This window comes from Brachycentrus maculatus, unplaced genomic scaffold (genome assembly GCF_059751285.1).
Source record: "Brachycentrus maculatus isolate JH-2025_06_01 unplaced genomic scaffold, ASM5975128v1 h1tg000234l, whole genome shotgun sequence".
In the NCBI taxonomy this organism is placed as follows: domain Eukaryota; kingdom Metazoa; phylum Arthropoda; class Insecta; order Trichoptera; family Brachycentridae; genus Brachycentrus; species Brachycentrus maculatus.
The window spans coordinates 968,681-988,313 of record NW_028280985.1 but is presented as its reverse complement, the minus strand read 5'-3'; the positions used below and the strand labels follow the sequence as shown (position 1 = coordinate 988,313).

The 19,633-nt window shown below is 28.1% G+C and overlaps 1 protein-coding gene across 2 annotated transcripts in view; it reads right to left on the bottom strand.

Annotated features, from left to right (window-relative positions):
* The window catches only part of LOC148306664 (calbindin-32), a 171,113-nt gene that overhangs the window by 9,445 nt on the left and 142,035 nt on the right, over nt 1-19,633 (bottom strand). For both annotated transcript variants that reach the window (XM_088264588.1, XM_088264589.1), the window contains exons 8-10: nt 18,124-18,207; nt 13,735-13,790; nt 11,621-11,666 (exon numbers count right to left, since the gene is read on the bottom strand). In XM_088264588.1, the coding sequence (XP_088120714.1) occupies nt 11,621-11,666; nt 13,735-13,790; nt 18,124-18,207 (186 nt within the window). The remainder of the gene's footprint in view (nt 1-11,620; nt 11,667-13,734; nt 13,791-18,123; nt 18,208-19,633) is intronic.

Genomic DNA, 19,633 nt, shown 5'->3' with positions numbered 1-19,633 from the left:
CTTTAATAAAAATAAATTTTATTATGAAAAAATTATTCGAAGTCTATGAAAAATTTATTTTAATCCATTTATCTCTCTTTTGTATTATATCTATTTTGAGAACAATTTTATGAATTTGTCGAGTTTCCAATAAAGCTTGTTTCGCGACATAATGAAAGTCTATTGTTTTGGATGCTGGAATAATTTACTTGGTTGTTTTATTGTACTTTGCAATTCCTCCAAACTCGAAATCGGACCGAGGGATTCATTCGACCGAAAATCCTAACAATCCTTTGACAGTCTAAAAACTTCAAAGGAAGTAAAGAGACAGGAATGGATTTCTTTTTTCTAAATTATGCCTCCGTTTTAGAAAGAATTTCTCATATAAATTCTCGAAAAAAATTACTTTTAGATTCGCGGAGAAATGGGTAAGTAAGAATGCGTGTTTTTTTACTCTCTTTCTTTTAAATTAAACGTTTAGTTAAATTAGGTACTGTCCAATATTCAAAAGGTCTCGGAATTTCCTAGAACGCATAAAAACGACTGCCTACTATATTAAGGACCGTTTTTGCAATCCTACGTATCTACCTAAGTGGTATTTTTTCTTACTTCTAAATGTTTGCAGCTATTTTATAAAGATTTTTCACTTCAAATTGGACATTTTACAAAACTAATTGGACGGTACATTTTTTTATAAATTAAAAAAATATATATATTAAAATTTATTTATTTATTTATTTATGGTTTAAAAACAAAGAAAAACACATTACATGAAATAAAATGCAGTGCATTACAAATCGTTTAAATGTTTTTCATAAATTAGATGTAATAACAATAAAAAAGTAATGAAATAAAAAAAGTAAAAATTAAAAACGAAATTAATAAGTACAACACAAGCTGTCAGTGTGAAGAGCTGTCAACATATTTTATTTTTAAGACTTGCAAGTGCGTTAGTCGCTAAGTTGGCAAGCCTGCGCGGCGCGCTGTCATGTGTACTCAAGTTTTCAGACAAGATTTTAAATACTACTCTGTATCATGAGCACTACTTTGTATATATATTTAAAGTCTCTAATTTTTTATAAAATACAATATATCGTCCAATTAGTTTTGTAAAACGTCCCAAGGCGATGAAAATTACTTTCAATTGATAGACAACATCAGGGGGACTTGACATCATACGCACAGAAGAAGAATTAGAAAATATCCTGAATTTGTGTACATAAAATTGGACACACTTAAAACACAAAAAAATATACTTTATATTACTCTGTGACAGCTTTTCTTGTTTACTTTACACATCATTCTCTTTATGTAAACGTGTGTAAATATTTCTGGGGTCCGAATCGTCGGCTTTGAGCAAATAAGGGTGAATGAGATGCGGAATAATATTTCAGAGAAACGCTATCAATATCTAAACAGTCGTGAATATTATGTAAAATACCAAAGAATTATTTTTGTCGTAAAAGCTTTTTCTAACAGTGTGGAAATTGTAGCGGTAAAAAATATCATCCCGAAGCTTTTTTTCCTCAACCCAAAAAAAGCATTTGGATGGAATTACAGTAATGCCTCGCACAACGTACTTTAGTCGTTCCAGGAGCAGATTCGTAATGCGAAAATTCGTTACGTGAAACGCATTTTCCTATAACAATACATGTACACATTTAATTTGTTCTGTAGAATAAAACATGGTGCTATGATTTGACTAGTCTTTCTTTTTGTAAATTATTAACCGAATTATTTATATGTTACCACTTAATTTTATCCGTTAATTACGTTTTTAAACAGCTAATATAATATATTATAAAAGCAATAATTTGGAAAAACAACTTAAAATTAGGGATTATTTTTTCCTCGTACAGATAAAAGGATCAGACTTAAAATATCAGGAAAACCCCACGGGCTATAAATGATTTTAATATTCAGAAGTTACATATTATCATATTGTCTTCAATATTTCGCTTTTTATCCTATTATATTCTATATTTCTTTCTATTTTTTTACCTTATTATATTCAATTTCCTTTTTTTTAACCCTATTTTATTCAATATTTCTTATTCCTTTTTACCGAATTACATATTTCAATATTCATTCTTTTTTACCCTATTATATTCAATATTTCTCATTCATTTTAACCCTATTATATTAAATTTTTCTTATCCTTTTTACACTCTTTTATTCAATACTTCTTTTTCTTTTTTACACCGTTTTATTCAAAATTTCTTATTAAAATTATTAAATAACTCCCTAGATGTTCAATCTTCAGTCACCCACAGCAAATCATAGACAAGATTTTGCCAATTTCTATAACCATAAATAATGTAACCGTCATCTTGCTTCAAGAAAAAAATCTTTATAAATTGCTCGCACGGAGTAGCCTATAAAAATGGCGTAGCAATGATTTTTCTCTTGTGGTATTGAATATAAAAATGTAGGAAGGATATAAAACTTGACCATTGGTAATCTGACTCGGCTACAATATGTAATAAATTGTTTCTACATGGCCCTATAAATATTTCATACTATTTCCATTACACAGGACAAGACGCGGTCGTTCGTGAGCGTAATTCGTAAACAAATCGTAAACCCAAATTGTCATATGGCGTTAAATATTAAATAACATAATAATAATTTTAATAATCACATATAAAAACTTGGCATTATCAAGTATATCATATACTTTTTTTTTATTTAAAACATGTTTCGGCATTCGCTTTGCGAGACATGACGAAATTTAAATGAAAAAACCCTGTTTTTTACCACTTGAGTTATATTTATTTTATTTTAACAAATAAAATAAAATAAATATAACTCAAGTGGTGAAAAACAAGTGTTCTCATTGAAATTTTATAATATTCCCGATGAGTTATTTTGATTACACTTTTGGGGCAAGGGATTTAAGTTATTAAGACTGAAACAGAAATAAGAAAGTAAAAAAAAGATTAAAAAAAATAACCAAAACTAACACAATAAAACTAACAATAAAAGGTATGGTAGATATGAAAAATATAAGGTAAGAAGCATGTTTAAACAAAAAAATGAGAAAATATAACTAGTCACTAGCACAAATAAATTCTCATATAGTATTTTTTTCAGTTCATTCGTTTTGGATCCCTGACTGGGTTTTATTTTATACACGTTAGGCAGCTGGTTAGTTTGGGTATAGGAAAATATATATTTTGCATGAACCTTAATCCAAACTTAGTTGTGTTTATCGGCTCCAATGTATTTTATTATGTCTCAAAAATAATCCGTAGTTATATATGAGGAGATGTATGAATGTGGAAGAGGCGAAGATTGTTTGCAAAGATAGATTAACGTGGCGTTCTATTCTCTCTGCCTTTGGATATGGGCAAATATATATTGCAAGAACCTTAATCCAAACTTAGTTGTGTTTATCGGCTCCACATGCATTTTATTATGTCCTCGAAAATGGTTAGGTCAGGAGTCGGAATAAGATGCATGAATGTGGAAGAGGCAAATATTTTATTCTCATTCTATTCTCTCTGCCTTTGGGTAAAGGCAAATATATATTGCCATTCCATAAAGTTAATACCGAATCAATACTGTAGTATTCGAAACTAGTCGTGTGTAATAAAATAAAAGTGGTATTACCTAAGGATTAATTTTATTTAAATAAATAACAAGTCTTTTCACAATTTGAATCCCGAATCAATAAATAATTATTTTTTATTTATTTATTCAAATCACTATTTTTGGGTAAAATTTGACGTCAGCTCTCAATTTCCAATTCTGAATACGAGTCAAGTCTAAATCTACATACAACGACTGTGAATACGAGGCTTTGTGATTTATCTACACTTTTCGAGTCAAATCGGGCTATCCAAACGAGTGATTGATAGTTCTATCTGGTAACCCTAAGATGATAGTCGTGATTGACACGAAATGACATCTTCACCCACATTACCCATTCAACCCCACATTACCCGAATCACCCTACATTACACTACTACCTTTTTTGCTACGAAAAGATACCCATTACAACTCTATCAGCAACTAAACGGAAACCATTAGAGACGAAGAAATTTCATTTATATTTGAAGCACTAACTTTGTGATTTTCCATTTTATAATTAAAATGTAACTTGGTTTTTAAATCACTATAAACAAAGTTAAATTTTAATTATAAAATGGAAAATCACAAAGTTAGTACTTCAAATATAAATTATATTCTATTAGCGAGTGCGGCTAATAAAGCAAAAATATACGAAAAACTATTTATTAAATACAGACTTTCATCATTAAATATCCAAGCTCCTTTGCCTAACCTTTCAAAATATTTTGAATTTTGTTAAGTAGCTACAGGGCAGAAAGTCTTGTTTTGGCATTTTGAAGAAAAGGTATTTTTTTTTATTTAATAAATATTTTTCAAACGGAGAAAAAACATTCAGGTTTTACCTAAAAGATCTGTTGCATAGTAAAAAGTTCAATAAGTGGAAAGATATTTATTTTTAATACATTTTATTTTATTTTTAAACTTAAAAAACGACCTCCTAAAAAATCAAGTTTTTTGATATATGACGTTGTTGAAAGGAGTGAGCCATGTGCGAAGGCACAAACTATAGAGCACGACCCCGCTTAACCTACATGTACCAAATCGTCTCCGACATGCGTTGTAGCGGGTACGCCGAGTTGAAGAGACGAGCGGAGGATAAGACGGGTAGAGACATCACAAAGATTGTAACCCAAGAAGAAGAATACCGTACAAAGGCGAACTTTTATTTTTTTTCCATCATTATACACTTTGGTTCTGTTCTGCGTACACACCCAACAAATCCATGAATAAATTTAATATATTATTTTATATTTTATCATTCTCGGTAATTTGAATACGGCAAAAAAAGATTTCTGTAAAATTCATTTTGCTTTTTCTTGACGGATTTTCAATGAATATTCAAGTTATTCTTACCGCTGGGATATATATTTTCAATTTATAAATTCCGTCTCAAAATGTATACATGAATACATATTTGTAAAAGTAGGAATATATATTTGTAAAAGTAGGAAAATCCATAAGGGAACCTTTTTACCATTCAGCCGAAATAATCAAAATTTACATAAAGAACACAAATATTTTCTTAACTTCGTTATAGAAAAATAATGAAGTCCAGTCTGAGAAATATCACTATTGTTAAAACAATTTTTTTAAACATTTTAATGAGAGATAAAGTTGAAGAGATAAAGTTAAAACCCTCATATGTACCCAATAGTGCATAGGGCACTGTATCGTATACAAGCAATGTAATATTGATTGTTAAATACATGGCATTCATGCCTTTAGCGAGATAGCGAGTGTTTTTGGCTACAATTTTCACTCATGAATTATTTGAAATTATAGTAACATTAAACGTAAAGAGTCAATAAACTCATGAATACCATATATAACTAATACAAACCAAAAAAGTCTTATTTTCAATTTGTTAATATCAATACCAAAATTGTATTTCGTAAAAAAGTATTTCAATGATTTTTAAAGAAATTTGTTATATATAAGTCATAAAAACCAAAAAGTCGTATTTTGAATTTTGTTCATATTAATATCAAAATTACGTTACTTGAGAATTGTATTTGATTTTTTTTAAATATATAGTTCTAGTATATAAGACTAAAAAAGTGATATTAATATCAAAATTATATTACATAAAAAAAATATACGATTTTTTTTAAATGGAAGTTCTAATATACATATGTCATATCAACCAAATATTTAAAGTCATATTTAAAAAATATAAAATCAATATAAAAATTATATAACATAAAAATAATATTAATGTGATTTTTCAAATGATGTTCCGATAATAATAAAACATAACCAATAAAGTATTTTTTATTATAATTATCAAAATCAAAATTGTACTACATAAAATCAGTGATTCAATATGTTTGTATGTAAGTAATAATAGTTTTTTTTTATTAAAGTTTTTATCAATGTTTTTATGATATTTTGTATTATGCAAACATTAAGAATGATAATATTATGCAAACAATGATATATCATTGAAAAAACAGTAACTAGAGAAAAATAAATAAGAATAAATATGACTCATCAAATTATACAAAGCAACTATTTTATTTAGAATATAACTAAATCATCAAAATGTAAGCCTTTAATATAAAATACTGCTAATTTAAAATAAGAACAGGCTAATAAATAAAATTAAATTATTTTTTCTTTTTTTTTGTTTGTTTTTTTTTGTATATTTGATGAGTCATTATGTTGATATTCGTGTAAAATGGACACAGTAAAAACTACAGAAAGCAACACAGGAAAGGGGACTTACTTCCATTCCTTCCTATAGCAGGCATTGGACAGACATGGGTAGGCGAGCAGATAGACAAGAAGGAAGAAGATAGATTGTGCATGTTTGGAAAAGAAAGACATTAGTGGAGAGACAGTGCTTACATTGGAGGTGGTGTACTGTGTTTTGAAAGTGTGCAGGTAAGAAGGGATAGATTGGTAGTTATGGGATTGAGTAATTGTTTATGTGGATACTGACAAATGTCACTTGGTGACTCAAATTCATTACTGGGATTTGAAAAATAATGTGTTTTTTATTCAAAACTTGACACAAGTATTTATGTCAAGTTTTGTTTATAAGTGTGAATGAATATGTTTTCTTCCAAATTTACGAAATTAATTATCTATCAAATGATTTTGTTTTGATAATAGTACAACAAATATTAAATTATTATTATTGACAGGTTTTCATATACTGGTAACAACAATTTGATTGTTTTAAATGTTATTTGGCATTTTTTTGTGTCTTTTTTTTTCTTTCTCAAAATATTTACAACATTTCGAGTGTATCCAAATACTTTTTCACAAATCTGGATTATCTCCAATCATAGGAGTTATGTATTTCTCATATTATTTTTTGACATCTCATCAAAGATGATAAAAAGTCTGGGCATTGTCAAAAAATAATATCTAAAATATTTAGAAAATTCTTGCACTGCTCGCAAATATTAGAGCTCACAAATGCAATACTAATTTGTTGATAAATACAATTGTGAAATTTCGTACTTAAATTATCTCATATTATTCTTTTTTTACAATTTTAAATTTTAAATGTAAAATTGGGAAAGTAAGGCGTAGGAAAGGAAGTGTCATAGATTGTGCACGTTTATAGCAGTACAACAGAGATGCAATTATTTTTGTGACGAGTATTTATATACAGGTGTAACAAAAAGTTTGTAACAAGTCGATTTTTTTTTTATTTACTATGTATAAAAGACATTTAGGACTTGGTCTTTAAACAGAGTTGACACTCCAGCAAACTATATGGGTGACGTCATTGAAAATAATCACGTCATGTTTAATACAATTTGGTGGATTTGACCAAATCCGCCATTGACAGGCTGTGATCCCTATTAATACCAAGACTTATTCCGAAATTCTCATCTCAATAATGCTTCAATTATGTTGAGATATCGATAAAATCTTGAACCATCCATTTTGTTACATCTGTGTTTTGTGCAAACACATAAAAGGTTAATTGTACCTAAGTCATTAGTTTTCGTGTAATATTTTATATTTTGTTAGTGTGTGCGCAAACACACAAGAAGTTTAATGTACTTAAGTCATTAGTTTTTGTATAATATATTACATTTTGTTAGTGTGTGCGTAAACACACAAGAAGTTTAATGTACTTAAGTCATTAGTTTTTGTATAATATATTATATTTTGTTAGTGTGTGCGCAAACACACAAGAAGTTTAATGTACTTAAGTCATTAGTTTTTGTATAATATATTATATTTTGTTAGTGTGTGCGCAAACACACAAGAAGTTTAATGTACTTAAGTCATTAGTTTTTGTAAAATATATTATATTCTGTTAGTGCGTGTGTGCAAACACATAACAAGTTAAATGTACTTAAGTCATTAATTTTTGTATATACTTTTATATTTTGTAAGTGTTTGTGAATGAATATGTAACCCAGAAGTATTCATGTATTTTTCAACTCAATTAAAAGTTTTGTAAAGATTTCAAGCCTTAAAAGCATTTTTATTCATTCTAATAAGAGCTTTCATTCCAGTAGCTTGGATTTAATTACATTTTTAATGGTGCTCACATGCATTTGGAGAGAAGCTTTTTTTGGAATATTAAAATAAGGTTTCTTAAAGCTTTGATAAAATAATTTCGAGGTTAATTACCTGTCATTATAATAAATATGTAACCAAAATTTATTTAGATAAAAAGGCTTTCACATACGGAGACCTATTTTTTTTAATGCTGTTCATTTTAAGGTAAAATGTTATTTATTATACCCTTAGTAGGTGAACAGGTATATATATATTTTTTAAATAAAAACATATTTGTTTTTATTTAAATATAAAAATGAAATCTCGTTTTAAATTCATTACTATAAACCCGACTTGTTTCAAGAACTATAGATTTTATTATCAACATATGAAAATTCAAATTAATGTGAACATCTGTAGTTCTCAAAACTAGTCATGTTTACTAACTCAAACTACTGGTGTTATACAATTGTTTTATATTTATTTTTTAATCATAATGTCTATCCACGAAATTAGGGCAATTCAAAAAATATATATTTTTTTAAATCGTTATGTTAACCAAAACGTTAGAAAATGAGCAAAAATAACAAAATTCAACCCAAAATAATTGTATTCTGTACTTTTTATGATACCATAAAGCAATCAAGAGTTTTAAGAAATATTTGTTAGATATGTTTTTTTTTAATCTTGAAATCGATCGACAGTTTTTATATTTACGAAAAATTAACATCAATGTTTATTTAATTTTCTTCAAAAGAATTATGTACGTAGGTACTGCAATGTTTTTTCCTCCCCTAATTTCTTTTATACATATTACAAAGCCATTACAACAGATGTCGAGAAAGCCTTTTTTCACTAATTAAATTTTGAACAAAGAAAGTGGTCTCAGATTCAAAATTTTAATTACAGGACGTAAAATTTAAATTGAAATTCAAATAATAAATGTTTTTGTCTCATTTTCCAAAGAAAATTGAAAGAATGGAATGTCACCGCATAATGAAACTGAAACAGAGGATGTCTAAATTTAAATTTCTTTTGTTTTTAACCTCATTTTGTGATTCCAATTTTAAAGCTCAAACAGGCCTTTCTAGTTTCAGATCTAATATAATGTCGAGTCCTGGATAGAAAATTGAAAAAAAAAATACTTGAAATAAAGTTTTTCGCTTTTATTTTTTTATGTATGTTTTAACCTATCACAAATATATAGTCAGCCTCCGTAGTGTAATGGTCAGCACACTTGGCCACCGTACTGGAGGTCCCGGGTTCGATTCCCATGGGATGGAGGTCAAATAAATATCAAAGTCAAATAAAATCAGGTAAAAAGGTGATTTTTTCACTCTCATATTTATTCAATATTATCCTGGACTGGCACTGGAAGCGAAGGGGTGATCACCTTTCCTTCGTGTGTAAGATTCTTCTTCTCCGTCTTATTCCTCATTGCTGAGGGTTGTGACCCTTGCAGAAGTGTGTAAGATAACACTGCGTTTATATGATGCAGTGCCCTATGCACCATCGAGTGAGGAAGAGGGTTTGAATGTATGAATATTTATTAAAATAGGCGCAATCTCAAATAAATCGGTAGATAACTTTAGGAGAATTAAGATTTTGATAAAACGAACTTTTATATTTTTATTTACGAGTATGTACATAGATGGTATAATGTGTGTGTTGAGTCCGTTTTTCAAGTATTCGATAATTTTTTCTACATGTTAATGCTTAGCGCATTTGACTAACTCACACTTAGTTCCACGTTTGATTCCTATTGAAATCAATATTATAAAATATCATGAAACTAGTATTTCAACAGAACGCCCTAGAGCGAACATCAAAATTAAAAATCATTTTTTTACTTCAATATTCAATGAATTTAATTAAAAGTTAGTCATGGATGTTCCTCTTTTTATTTTCAAACATAGTTTTGTTTTAAATACCTTTCAACTCGTTTTTAAACAGTTTTTTTAAAGGCCGTTTTTCGTACAAAAAATCCAATAATATAGTCACATTATCCATGTCCCATTTTTGCGCCTTGATAGCGGCCAACAGCGGAGCATTAAAAGCTTTACCGGGTTATTAAAATATTAAAAGCTCTTTTAAGAGAATTAACTATGAAAGCGAAAGCCTTTAAACTTTTCAACTTCGTTAATTGCAGATAGTTTCATAAACGAATGAATTAAATTACATAAAGTTGATGAAACGTTTTTAAACATATTTTTAAAAGAACGTTTCTTAAACAAATTTCTAAGTACATGTTCCTAATTTAGTTTTAAAGAAATGAATTGCTAAATTTAATGAATTTAAAAAGGATTTGATTTTTTTTTTATATCTTCGTTAATTTAGTAAATATGTTTACATAATATGTATATATATATATATATATATATATATATATATATATATATATATATATTTATATATATATATATATATATATATATATATATATATATATATATATATATATATATTTATATATTTATATATATATATATATTTATATATATATATAAATATATTTATATATATATATATATATATATATATATATATATATATATATATATATATATATATATATATATATATATATATATATAATATATATATATATATATATATATATATATATATATATATATATATATATATATATATATATATATATATATATATATATATATATATATATATATATATATATATATATATATATATATATATATATATATATATGTATATGAATATATATACATATATATATATATATATATATATATATATATTATATAAATATATATATATATATATATATATATATATACATATATATATATATATAAATATATACATATATATATAAATATATATATATACATATATATATATATATATATATATATATATATATATATATATATATATATATATATATATATATATATATATATATATATATATATATATATATATATATATATATATATACATATATATATAAATATATATATATATATAATATATAAATATATATATATATATATATATATATATATATATATATATATATATATATATATATATATATATATATATTTATATATATATATATATTTTATATATATATATATATATATATATATATATATATATATATATATATATATATATATATATATATATGTATAAATATATATATATATATATATATATATATATATATATATATATATATATATTTATAAGCAAAAAAAATCGTTATTTTCACCGACCTAAAAATATGATCGGGTTGAGCATTTTACGTTAGTACGAAAAAGCAAAATTAAATGTATTGAAATATTTTTTATTGCAATTTCTATCCATGAACTCGACATAAATACGGGTGTAATAACTAAACAGCTTTAGTCGAAAGCTTTCATTCATACCTTATTTTCAGTCAAATAGGCTTTAAGGTAATTTAGTAAAAATATGCAAAAATATTTATTTTAATATTTTTTAAACATTTTTTTAAGCATAAATTTTGATTATGAATATATTTTAAAATTTGAAAAAAAAACTTTTTGTTGAAATATAAACTTATATTTTCATTTGACATTTTTTCACTTACCTTGAATACTTGTCGGCACAAGAAGTTTTCTTTCACAGGAAGCAACCTTAAAAAACATCAAAAATTTTTATAAAATATTCAAAATAAACAACGATAAAAAATAACAGTTTGGATGACTTGGCATAAAAATATAAATAATATTGAAAGCGACTGCTACAAAAATTACTGAATTGATTTTTTTTTATTTAAAAAATAAATTCTTGTAAAAATATCACGCTTCTTCCCCGTATGAGTAGGCAGAGAGGACGTCCCCGTATCTTGGTATTCATATACAATATTCAAATTATGCTAATGGCGCTAATCTGCTATTTTGGTGGACATCTCATCTCAGCTAATCTGCTATTTTGGTGGAACCTAAAATATGGCGGTGTCAAAAGTCTGCGTAATCGGAAAGCATGTATGACTAGATGTATGGACGTGAAGGAGGCGAGGAGTGTATGTCAGGACAGAAGAGTGTGGCGTTCCATCCTTTCTGCCTACCCCTGCGGGGAAACGGCGTGATGGTAGAAGTAGTAGTAGTAGTATTTCGAAATCACACATTTAGGAAATTGATATTTTTTTTTTGTTTACAATGTTCAAATTGCATAAAAAAGATTGGATTTTCAATATCTATAAATTATTGTTACTTTTATCGTTTTGGCATATGAAGGTTGAAAAACATGTAACAGTTCAAAATAATATTATTTCTCCCAGATATTTCACAGGACAAAAAGAAATACAAAAGCTTCTATATGAAGACGTTTTTCTCACTTCGCTTTTAGAAGAAAGCTCATAAAATGGAAAATATAATATCTTCTTTGATTAAACATAAGATGCATTTAAACATAAGACTGCACTGAGCTTTGAACTAATGACATTTTGCAGCTAATGCAATTTACTTTTATGAAAACCTCGATGATTATTAAAAGAAGTTTTTATTTTATTTGTTAATTTAGATTTTTGACATATAGATGAAGAATAATATTAAAGTCTTTACAGGGCTTATGACATACATCATAGGTTAAGTTAAGTGATCACTTTACATACGTGTAACATTCACCAATTCTACCTATGATTGACAACCACACTACTCAATTTTTTGAACTCTTAGATATATTGACTAATTATTTGGCATCAACTTTGGGGAATAACGTGATAATATTCTACTATAAAAGTTGGAATAATTGTCAGGTAAGAGGAGATGAATAAATGTGAAAGAGGCGAAGATTGTTTGCAAAGACAGATTAGTGTGGCATTCTATTCTCTCTGCCTATTCCTGCGGGGAAGCGGCGTGATGATGAGTCAGTCTAATAAGCTTATTATTCAAATTCGTAGAGTTATTTTCTCAGGAAGATTGAAATAAATTATACTAAAAAAACATGTATAAAATTTTATTATACAAGATTAATAATCGTACCTATTTTTTAAAATAAAGAATTAATTACATTTTAATTATCTCTAGCCAAGAATCACATAACTTTGTTTTAAAATTAAAATTCATGAAACGAGATATGCCTTTTTACATTAATATCCTTTTTATTATTTATTGATTTGGCGTTTAATTTGTAGAACTCCATTTTAATTTATGTATTAATTTTAAATCAAACACAGATTTTTTGAGTCTACTAAGTTGTATTTTATTAACAAAAACACATAAAAAATTATACTGTGACAATTGTTTCGCCTCGTTAGGGCATTATCAAACGAATGTGAAGATCATAAGGACCGTAGTCCATTTGATCTTCACATTCGTTTGATAATGCCCTAACAAGGCGAAACAATTGTCACAATATAATTTTCTATGTGTTTTTGTTAATAAAATACAACTTAGTAGACTCAAAAAATCTGTGTTTGATTTAAAATTAATACCTTTTTATTACATTAATTCTCCATGAAAGTACCCATATTATAAAGAAAAACATCATTTGATTCGTATTCTTGCAAAAACACATTTAATAATTACTATTTTTCCAGCTTGTCGTCATTAATTCAATTACACTTGAAATTGTAAAAGAAACAATACGAAAAATCTAATAACGACCACGACTGTCAGTTTTCTTTCCAGAATAGACCGCGAACAAAAAAATTGTGTGTTGCCACAAGATAAATGGTGTTGCCAGCTGAAAAAAACTTACTTCGCCATTTCCGATAGTTGGAGTCGGCCATCTTTGTTTGCGTCGAACACTTGGAGCTGAAAAGAGACAAATTGATATAAATTAATGGTTTATTTACATTTATAGACGTGATTTATCTCTTATTTATGTTAACTGAAACCTAACACAGAAAATGTAGAAACTGCTATTTTTCCGTTATTTACGTATTTTGTTTTTTGCCTTGGCGAACATAATAGCTTTGAATAGCGAAAACACTCAAATATATCTTGAAGAATACTACATTTTGTACACAAGATAATAAATAGACTCGAAAACACATTATTTGGTCGCAGTTCAAACGATCGAAAAATTAATGTACTGTAGATTCAATAAATAAAATAGAGTTTTTTGTATCTCAAAAGAGGCAAAGAAATTAATGATATAGAAATATAGAAGTCTGGGTATTTATAAAACTTGTTACATATGTATCATTTGCTGGCTTTTGTGATTACTTACGATTAAATTTCAACTCAAAATTTTAAAAATTCTTACTCTTTTTTTAGGTTCCATTTTTGGCAGCAATTGTTACATACAATATAATTTTCAGCGGCAGCGCTGTCATCTATTTGATGAAAATTTTAAATAAATTTAATTAACAATAGCATACATCTTCATTTATATATCGCTCACTCCTTTCAACAACGTCATATATCAAAATACTTGAGTTTTCAGGAGATCGTTTTTAAAGTTTAAAAATATATTCAAATGTATTAAAAAGAAATATCAAGCCATTAATTGAACTTTTTACTGTGCAAAAGATATTTTTATGTAAAACCTGAATGTTTTTTCTCAATTCGAAAAATATTTTGTAAATTTAAAAAAATAATTAAACAATACATTTTCTTCAAAATGCAAAAAAAAACACTTTCTGCCCTGTAGCGGGTAAATATTAAGGTAAAAATATGCCGTTTTTGCTAGGATAAAGTACATTTTCTGGGCATTTCAAAACATGCTTAACTGAAAATTGACGTTTTTTGATAAAAGACGTTCTTGAAAGGAGTAAGCGATATGTGAGATTCTTTCCAAATTACACTCGGGTCTCTTATAACATGGTTATATGGTTCCACAAAAACCCGTGTTATACAAAGTTTGAAGTTTATACAAAATTAGGGTTTGCGTTCCAAAAAAAATCTTAGATGGTTTATATGAATATTTATTTAATTTTTTTGATAACCACATATTATTCAATTAATTAATTTTTCTTAAACCGTGTGTAAAAACAATTGATACATCCGTGTTATACGAGGCCCAAGTGTATTTCACACACTAGCCCAGACTTCTACTTATCCATCTCCAATAACTTATTTTTCTCTATTAAGATATTAACGATAACAATCTTAAAAACGACCTCTCGCAGAGTCAAATAAATGCAGTACAAATATTTTAAAAAGACTCGTTGTATTTATGAAAAAATGACATACATATTAAAAATTATATTTTTTCAATTATAAATGTATTTTAAAGAATGCGAATTGACTACTACTACTACCATCACGCCGTTTCTCCGAAGGGGTAGGCAGAAAAGATGGAACGCCATACTTTTCTGTCCTGACATACACTACTCGCTTCCTTCACAACCATACATCTAGTCATACATGCCTTCCGATTACGCACACTTTTGAGACCGCCATATTTTAGGTTCTGAATGATCTGATCGTACCAAGCATTTTTCGGTCGTCCTCATTCTGTTTTCCCTCTCACATTCGCCACATATATTTTCTTGGTCATTCTCTCGTTATCTATCCGCTCCACATGTCCATATGTTTAAATAAATAAAAAGGCATTTCACGTTCTCCTCATTATATTAAAATCTCTCTTTATGTTAAAATTATATGTATAAAAAGTTTATTGCATGCCATAAAATGTATGCAATAAACTCTTTTTACATAGTTAAATTTTACTAGTATTATAAATTTAACAACTTAAATCAAATAAAAATGGAAGTCTGGGCATTTACGGGGCTGACGACCGTCATAGGCTGGTTTAAGTGATCACTTTACACACGTATAACATTTACCAATTCTACCCATTATTGACAACCACACAACTCAAATTCTTGGAAGTTCTATATATATATATGACCCAATTTTAGAAACCTTGTTCTTGAATCACTAGAACTTTACTAGAGACATCTATTGGTGAGATGTAAAGAAGCTTTTTACTAAGCAGAAACTCTTATATTACTATGTGAGGTCCGAATCCTGGATTATAATCACACACATGAGAAACGCCAGAAAATACCATTTTCATTTTTATTATTTAAGCTTATAATTTGACCAGATAATTTATTTACAACATTTTGAGTGTGTCCAAATACTTGTTCACAAAATATGGATTATCTCCAATTACAGGAGTTATTTTCATATAATTTTTTTTGACATCTCATCTTTAATGAGATGTCAAAAAATAATATGAAAATAACTCCTGTAATTGGAGATAATCCAGATTTTGTGAACAAGTATTTGGACACACTCAGAATGATGTAAATCAAATAAATTGAAATTAAATTAATTAAAACATATATATGTTGTCCGCCTCCGTAGTGTAATGGTCAGCACGCTCGGCTACCGTTCTGCAGGACCCGGGTTCGATTCCCAGGGGGGGTAAGAATAAATATGAGTGATTTTTTCACTGTAATATTTATTCAATATTACCCTGGACTGGTACTTGAAGCGGAGGGCTGATCACCTTTCCTTCATGTGTAAACGATCAAGATAACACTGCGTTTATATGACGCAGTGCCCTATGCACCATTGGGGTGCGGATAAGGGTTTTATTATTATTTATTAAAACATATATTTTTTACTAGTATTATTAAAACTTTAAGTAGTATTATATGCTAGAGCATGAGTATATCAAAATTCACCTGTATAATTTATTAAACGGAATTAAAATCAACCGTTAAATTATTCGTACGATCTTTTTCAACTAAACATCTATATTTGATTTTCTCTTGAATAATTATGCGTCGAGTTATTCACTCAAGCATTTAGCCTCAAGAACAGTGGTTTCTAAAGTAGGATACGCGCACTTCGAGTTGCAGAGCGGACACCGCAGTAACAAAATGCGCCAAGCGTGTAAAAAATTAAAATTCTAAGGAGCATGTCTGGTAAGAGTCTACGAGATAGAATAAGGAACACCAGGATAAGAAGATATGCGAGATCGAAGATGTTGTTAGGAGGGATAGGCAATGAAGAAGAAAATGGTATGCGGATGTGAGGAGAATGGAACCATCCAGATTTCCCCACATTGCATTGTATCGGGTTGTGGTCCCGTGGTTAGTGTCGCGGACTCTTAAGCCAGAGTTTCTCGGTTCGAACCCACTCTACCACAATTTGATACCTATTTCTAATAATGAGCCGCTCAGGCTCACAGAAATAGTATGAAATTGAAATATTTGTGTAAATATTAAAAACACTAATATTTCTATTTTTGATAAAAAAAAAAATGCATGGCCAACCCATAGGTAAAATGACATCCGGAAAGACGACAAAGAGATGTACTGACAGCTGAGAATTGATATCGCAGTAGCTTATCGCTCTTAACCTTCCCCTCCCTGTGCTATGTTTTTACTTCTATAATGAGAATATCAATAAAGAATATTATAGATATGGGCTCAGTATTTTTTATTCCTCCGTAATTAATTATGTATTACATGAAAGTATTAAAATATAAAGTTATTAATTTGCAGCGACGGAAATAAATAATTTGTGAAAAAATCGGGGATGAAATCACCAATACACAAACGTTTCTCAATGTGTGCTTAGCGTATTTTGTATATACGCGCATGTCTTAGCATGTTTAATGCACCAGTAGTGCCCAGATCGTCTTACGTGGCGGTCGTGTCGCTGCGCTAGCTATTGCGGCTACTTGCGATGTATTTTTTCTCGTTTTCAGATACTTACCAGAGACAACATTAGAAAATTTAGGAATATTCACATTTTTACCGTTTTTAAAATCATATTTTCATGTAGTGTAAAAAATACATATTACCGCTAACATAACAAAATTGTTACATTTGAATTTCAACTATGGAAAATAAAATCAACATGTATGAATATTCACATTTTTTCCGTTTTTAAACCACATTTTCATATGGTGTACAAAATACATATCAAGATTACATGAAAGGTTGAAAATAAGCCACAAGGCCTACATTATGAAGAAGAAGAAGAATAATAAATTACTTTTTGCATAAGGGTACAAGATTAAAAATGTTTGACGATCACTGCTCTAGAATATCGCGAAGGAAGCATCTGAGATTATTCCTATATAGGTACAGCGTTGTAGAATTGAATGTATATACATTTGGTAAAGAGGATCAAGTACCCAAACTTAGTTCTCTAATCTCGTGAAATATTATTGTCTTACCATTGTATCCGTGTACTCTATCAGCTTGTCCTCGGAGACGTCATTAATTTTCTTGGCTTCCTTCAGCAGATCTCGCAGAAAATTCTGTAAAACAAAAGCGCCTTATTAAACGGGGGATTTATTTCCATGGAACCTTTTCAACAAACATTCCCGAAACAAAATTGAATAATCCTCTTCATTATCATCGTAAATATTTCCTCAGCTTTTTATACGTGGACGCATTAATGAAATATTTAAATAACACGAGCGAAATGGAAAATGTTTCGAGAATTAATCTCGTTTTCTTATAATAAATGCTCCATCGACAAACGTTGATTAAATGATGGGGCAAAAGACAATAATTTTTCTTGTAGATCTAATCATTGATTTATCTCTTAACTAAGTTGACAGACGCCATTTCGTAGTTGGGTAGACTGGCGTTGTGATTTTTCAGTCTAATATTTATTTAATACCACCCTGGACTGGTACCTGAAGCGCAAGACTAATCACCTTTTCTTCGTCTATTAAACGATCGAGATAACACTGCTTCTATACGATGCAATGCCCTATGCACCATTGGGTGCGAACAAGGGTTAGAAGGGAAGACTGCGATTGGAGTATTACAGGAGGTGTTCCGGATGGCATTGGACAAATAAAGTAAGGCGACGGTGATTCGAACCCCTATCCGCACCCCAATGGTGCATAGGGTACTGCGTCATATAAATGCGGTGTTATCTTGATCATTATTAACACACGAAGGGGAGGCGATCGAGCCTCCGCTTCAGGTACCAGTCCAGGGTAATATTGAATAAATATTAGAGTGAAAAATTACTTTTATTTACTTGACCCCCCCATAGGAATCAAACCCGGGAACTCGGATATTGTGAAGAGTTGTAATAAATGTCCTACAGCATTGAAATATTGATGTAAAACTAGCAATTTCGTGCCTTGCATGCATTTAAATAGTAAGCGTGACTTGAAGAAATAGATGGTTTTTACAACCATAATTCACTGTTGAGGATTGATTGCTTAAAAGGTTTCTTGTCACTATCGTTTCTGCCCCCACCCCCCCCTTGTGAATAATTTATAAACTTATAGCTTATAATACAAGACTTATGTATTATATTACTTCCCTCATGGGAAAGGGTTTATCTTAAAACGATTATCGTATTTGAATAATTAATTAATATAAGACTCAGTAGTCGAATAACACTAAGAACATAACTAGGCGTCGATATCATATTAAGGTGTATCACAACGTAGTATAAAGTAATGATTTTTCCACACATAAACTCTTTGTAAGTATAATATATATATATACATATATAAATATATGTGTTAATATATATATATATATATATATATATATATATATATATATATATATATATATATATATATATATATATATATATATATATATATATATATATATATATATATATATATATATATATATATATATATATATATATATATATATATATATATATATATATATATATGCGTTTTTAAACATATTTTTAAAAGA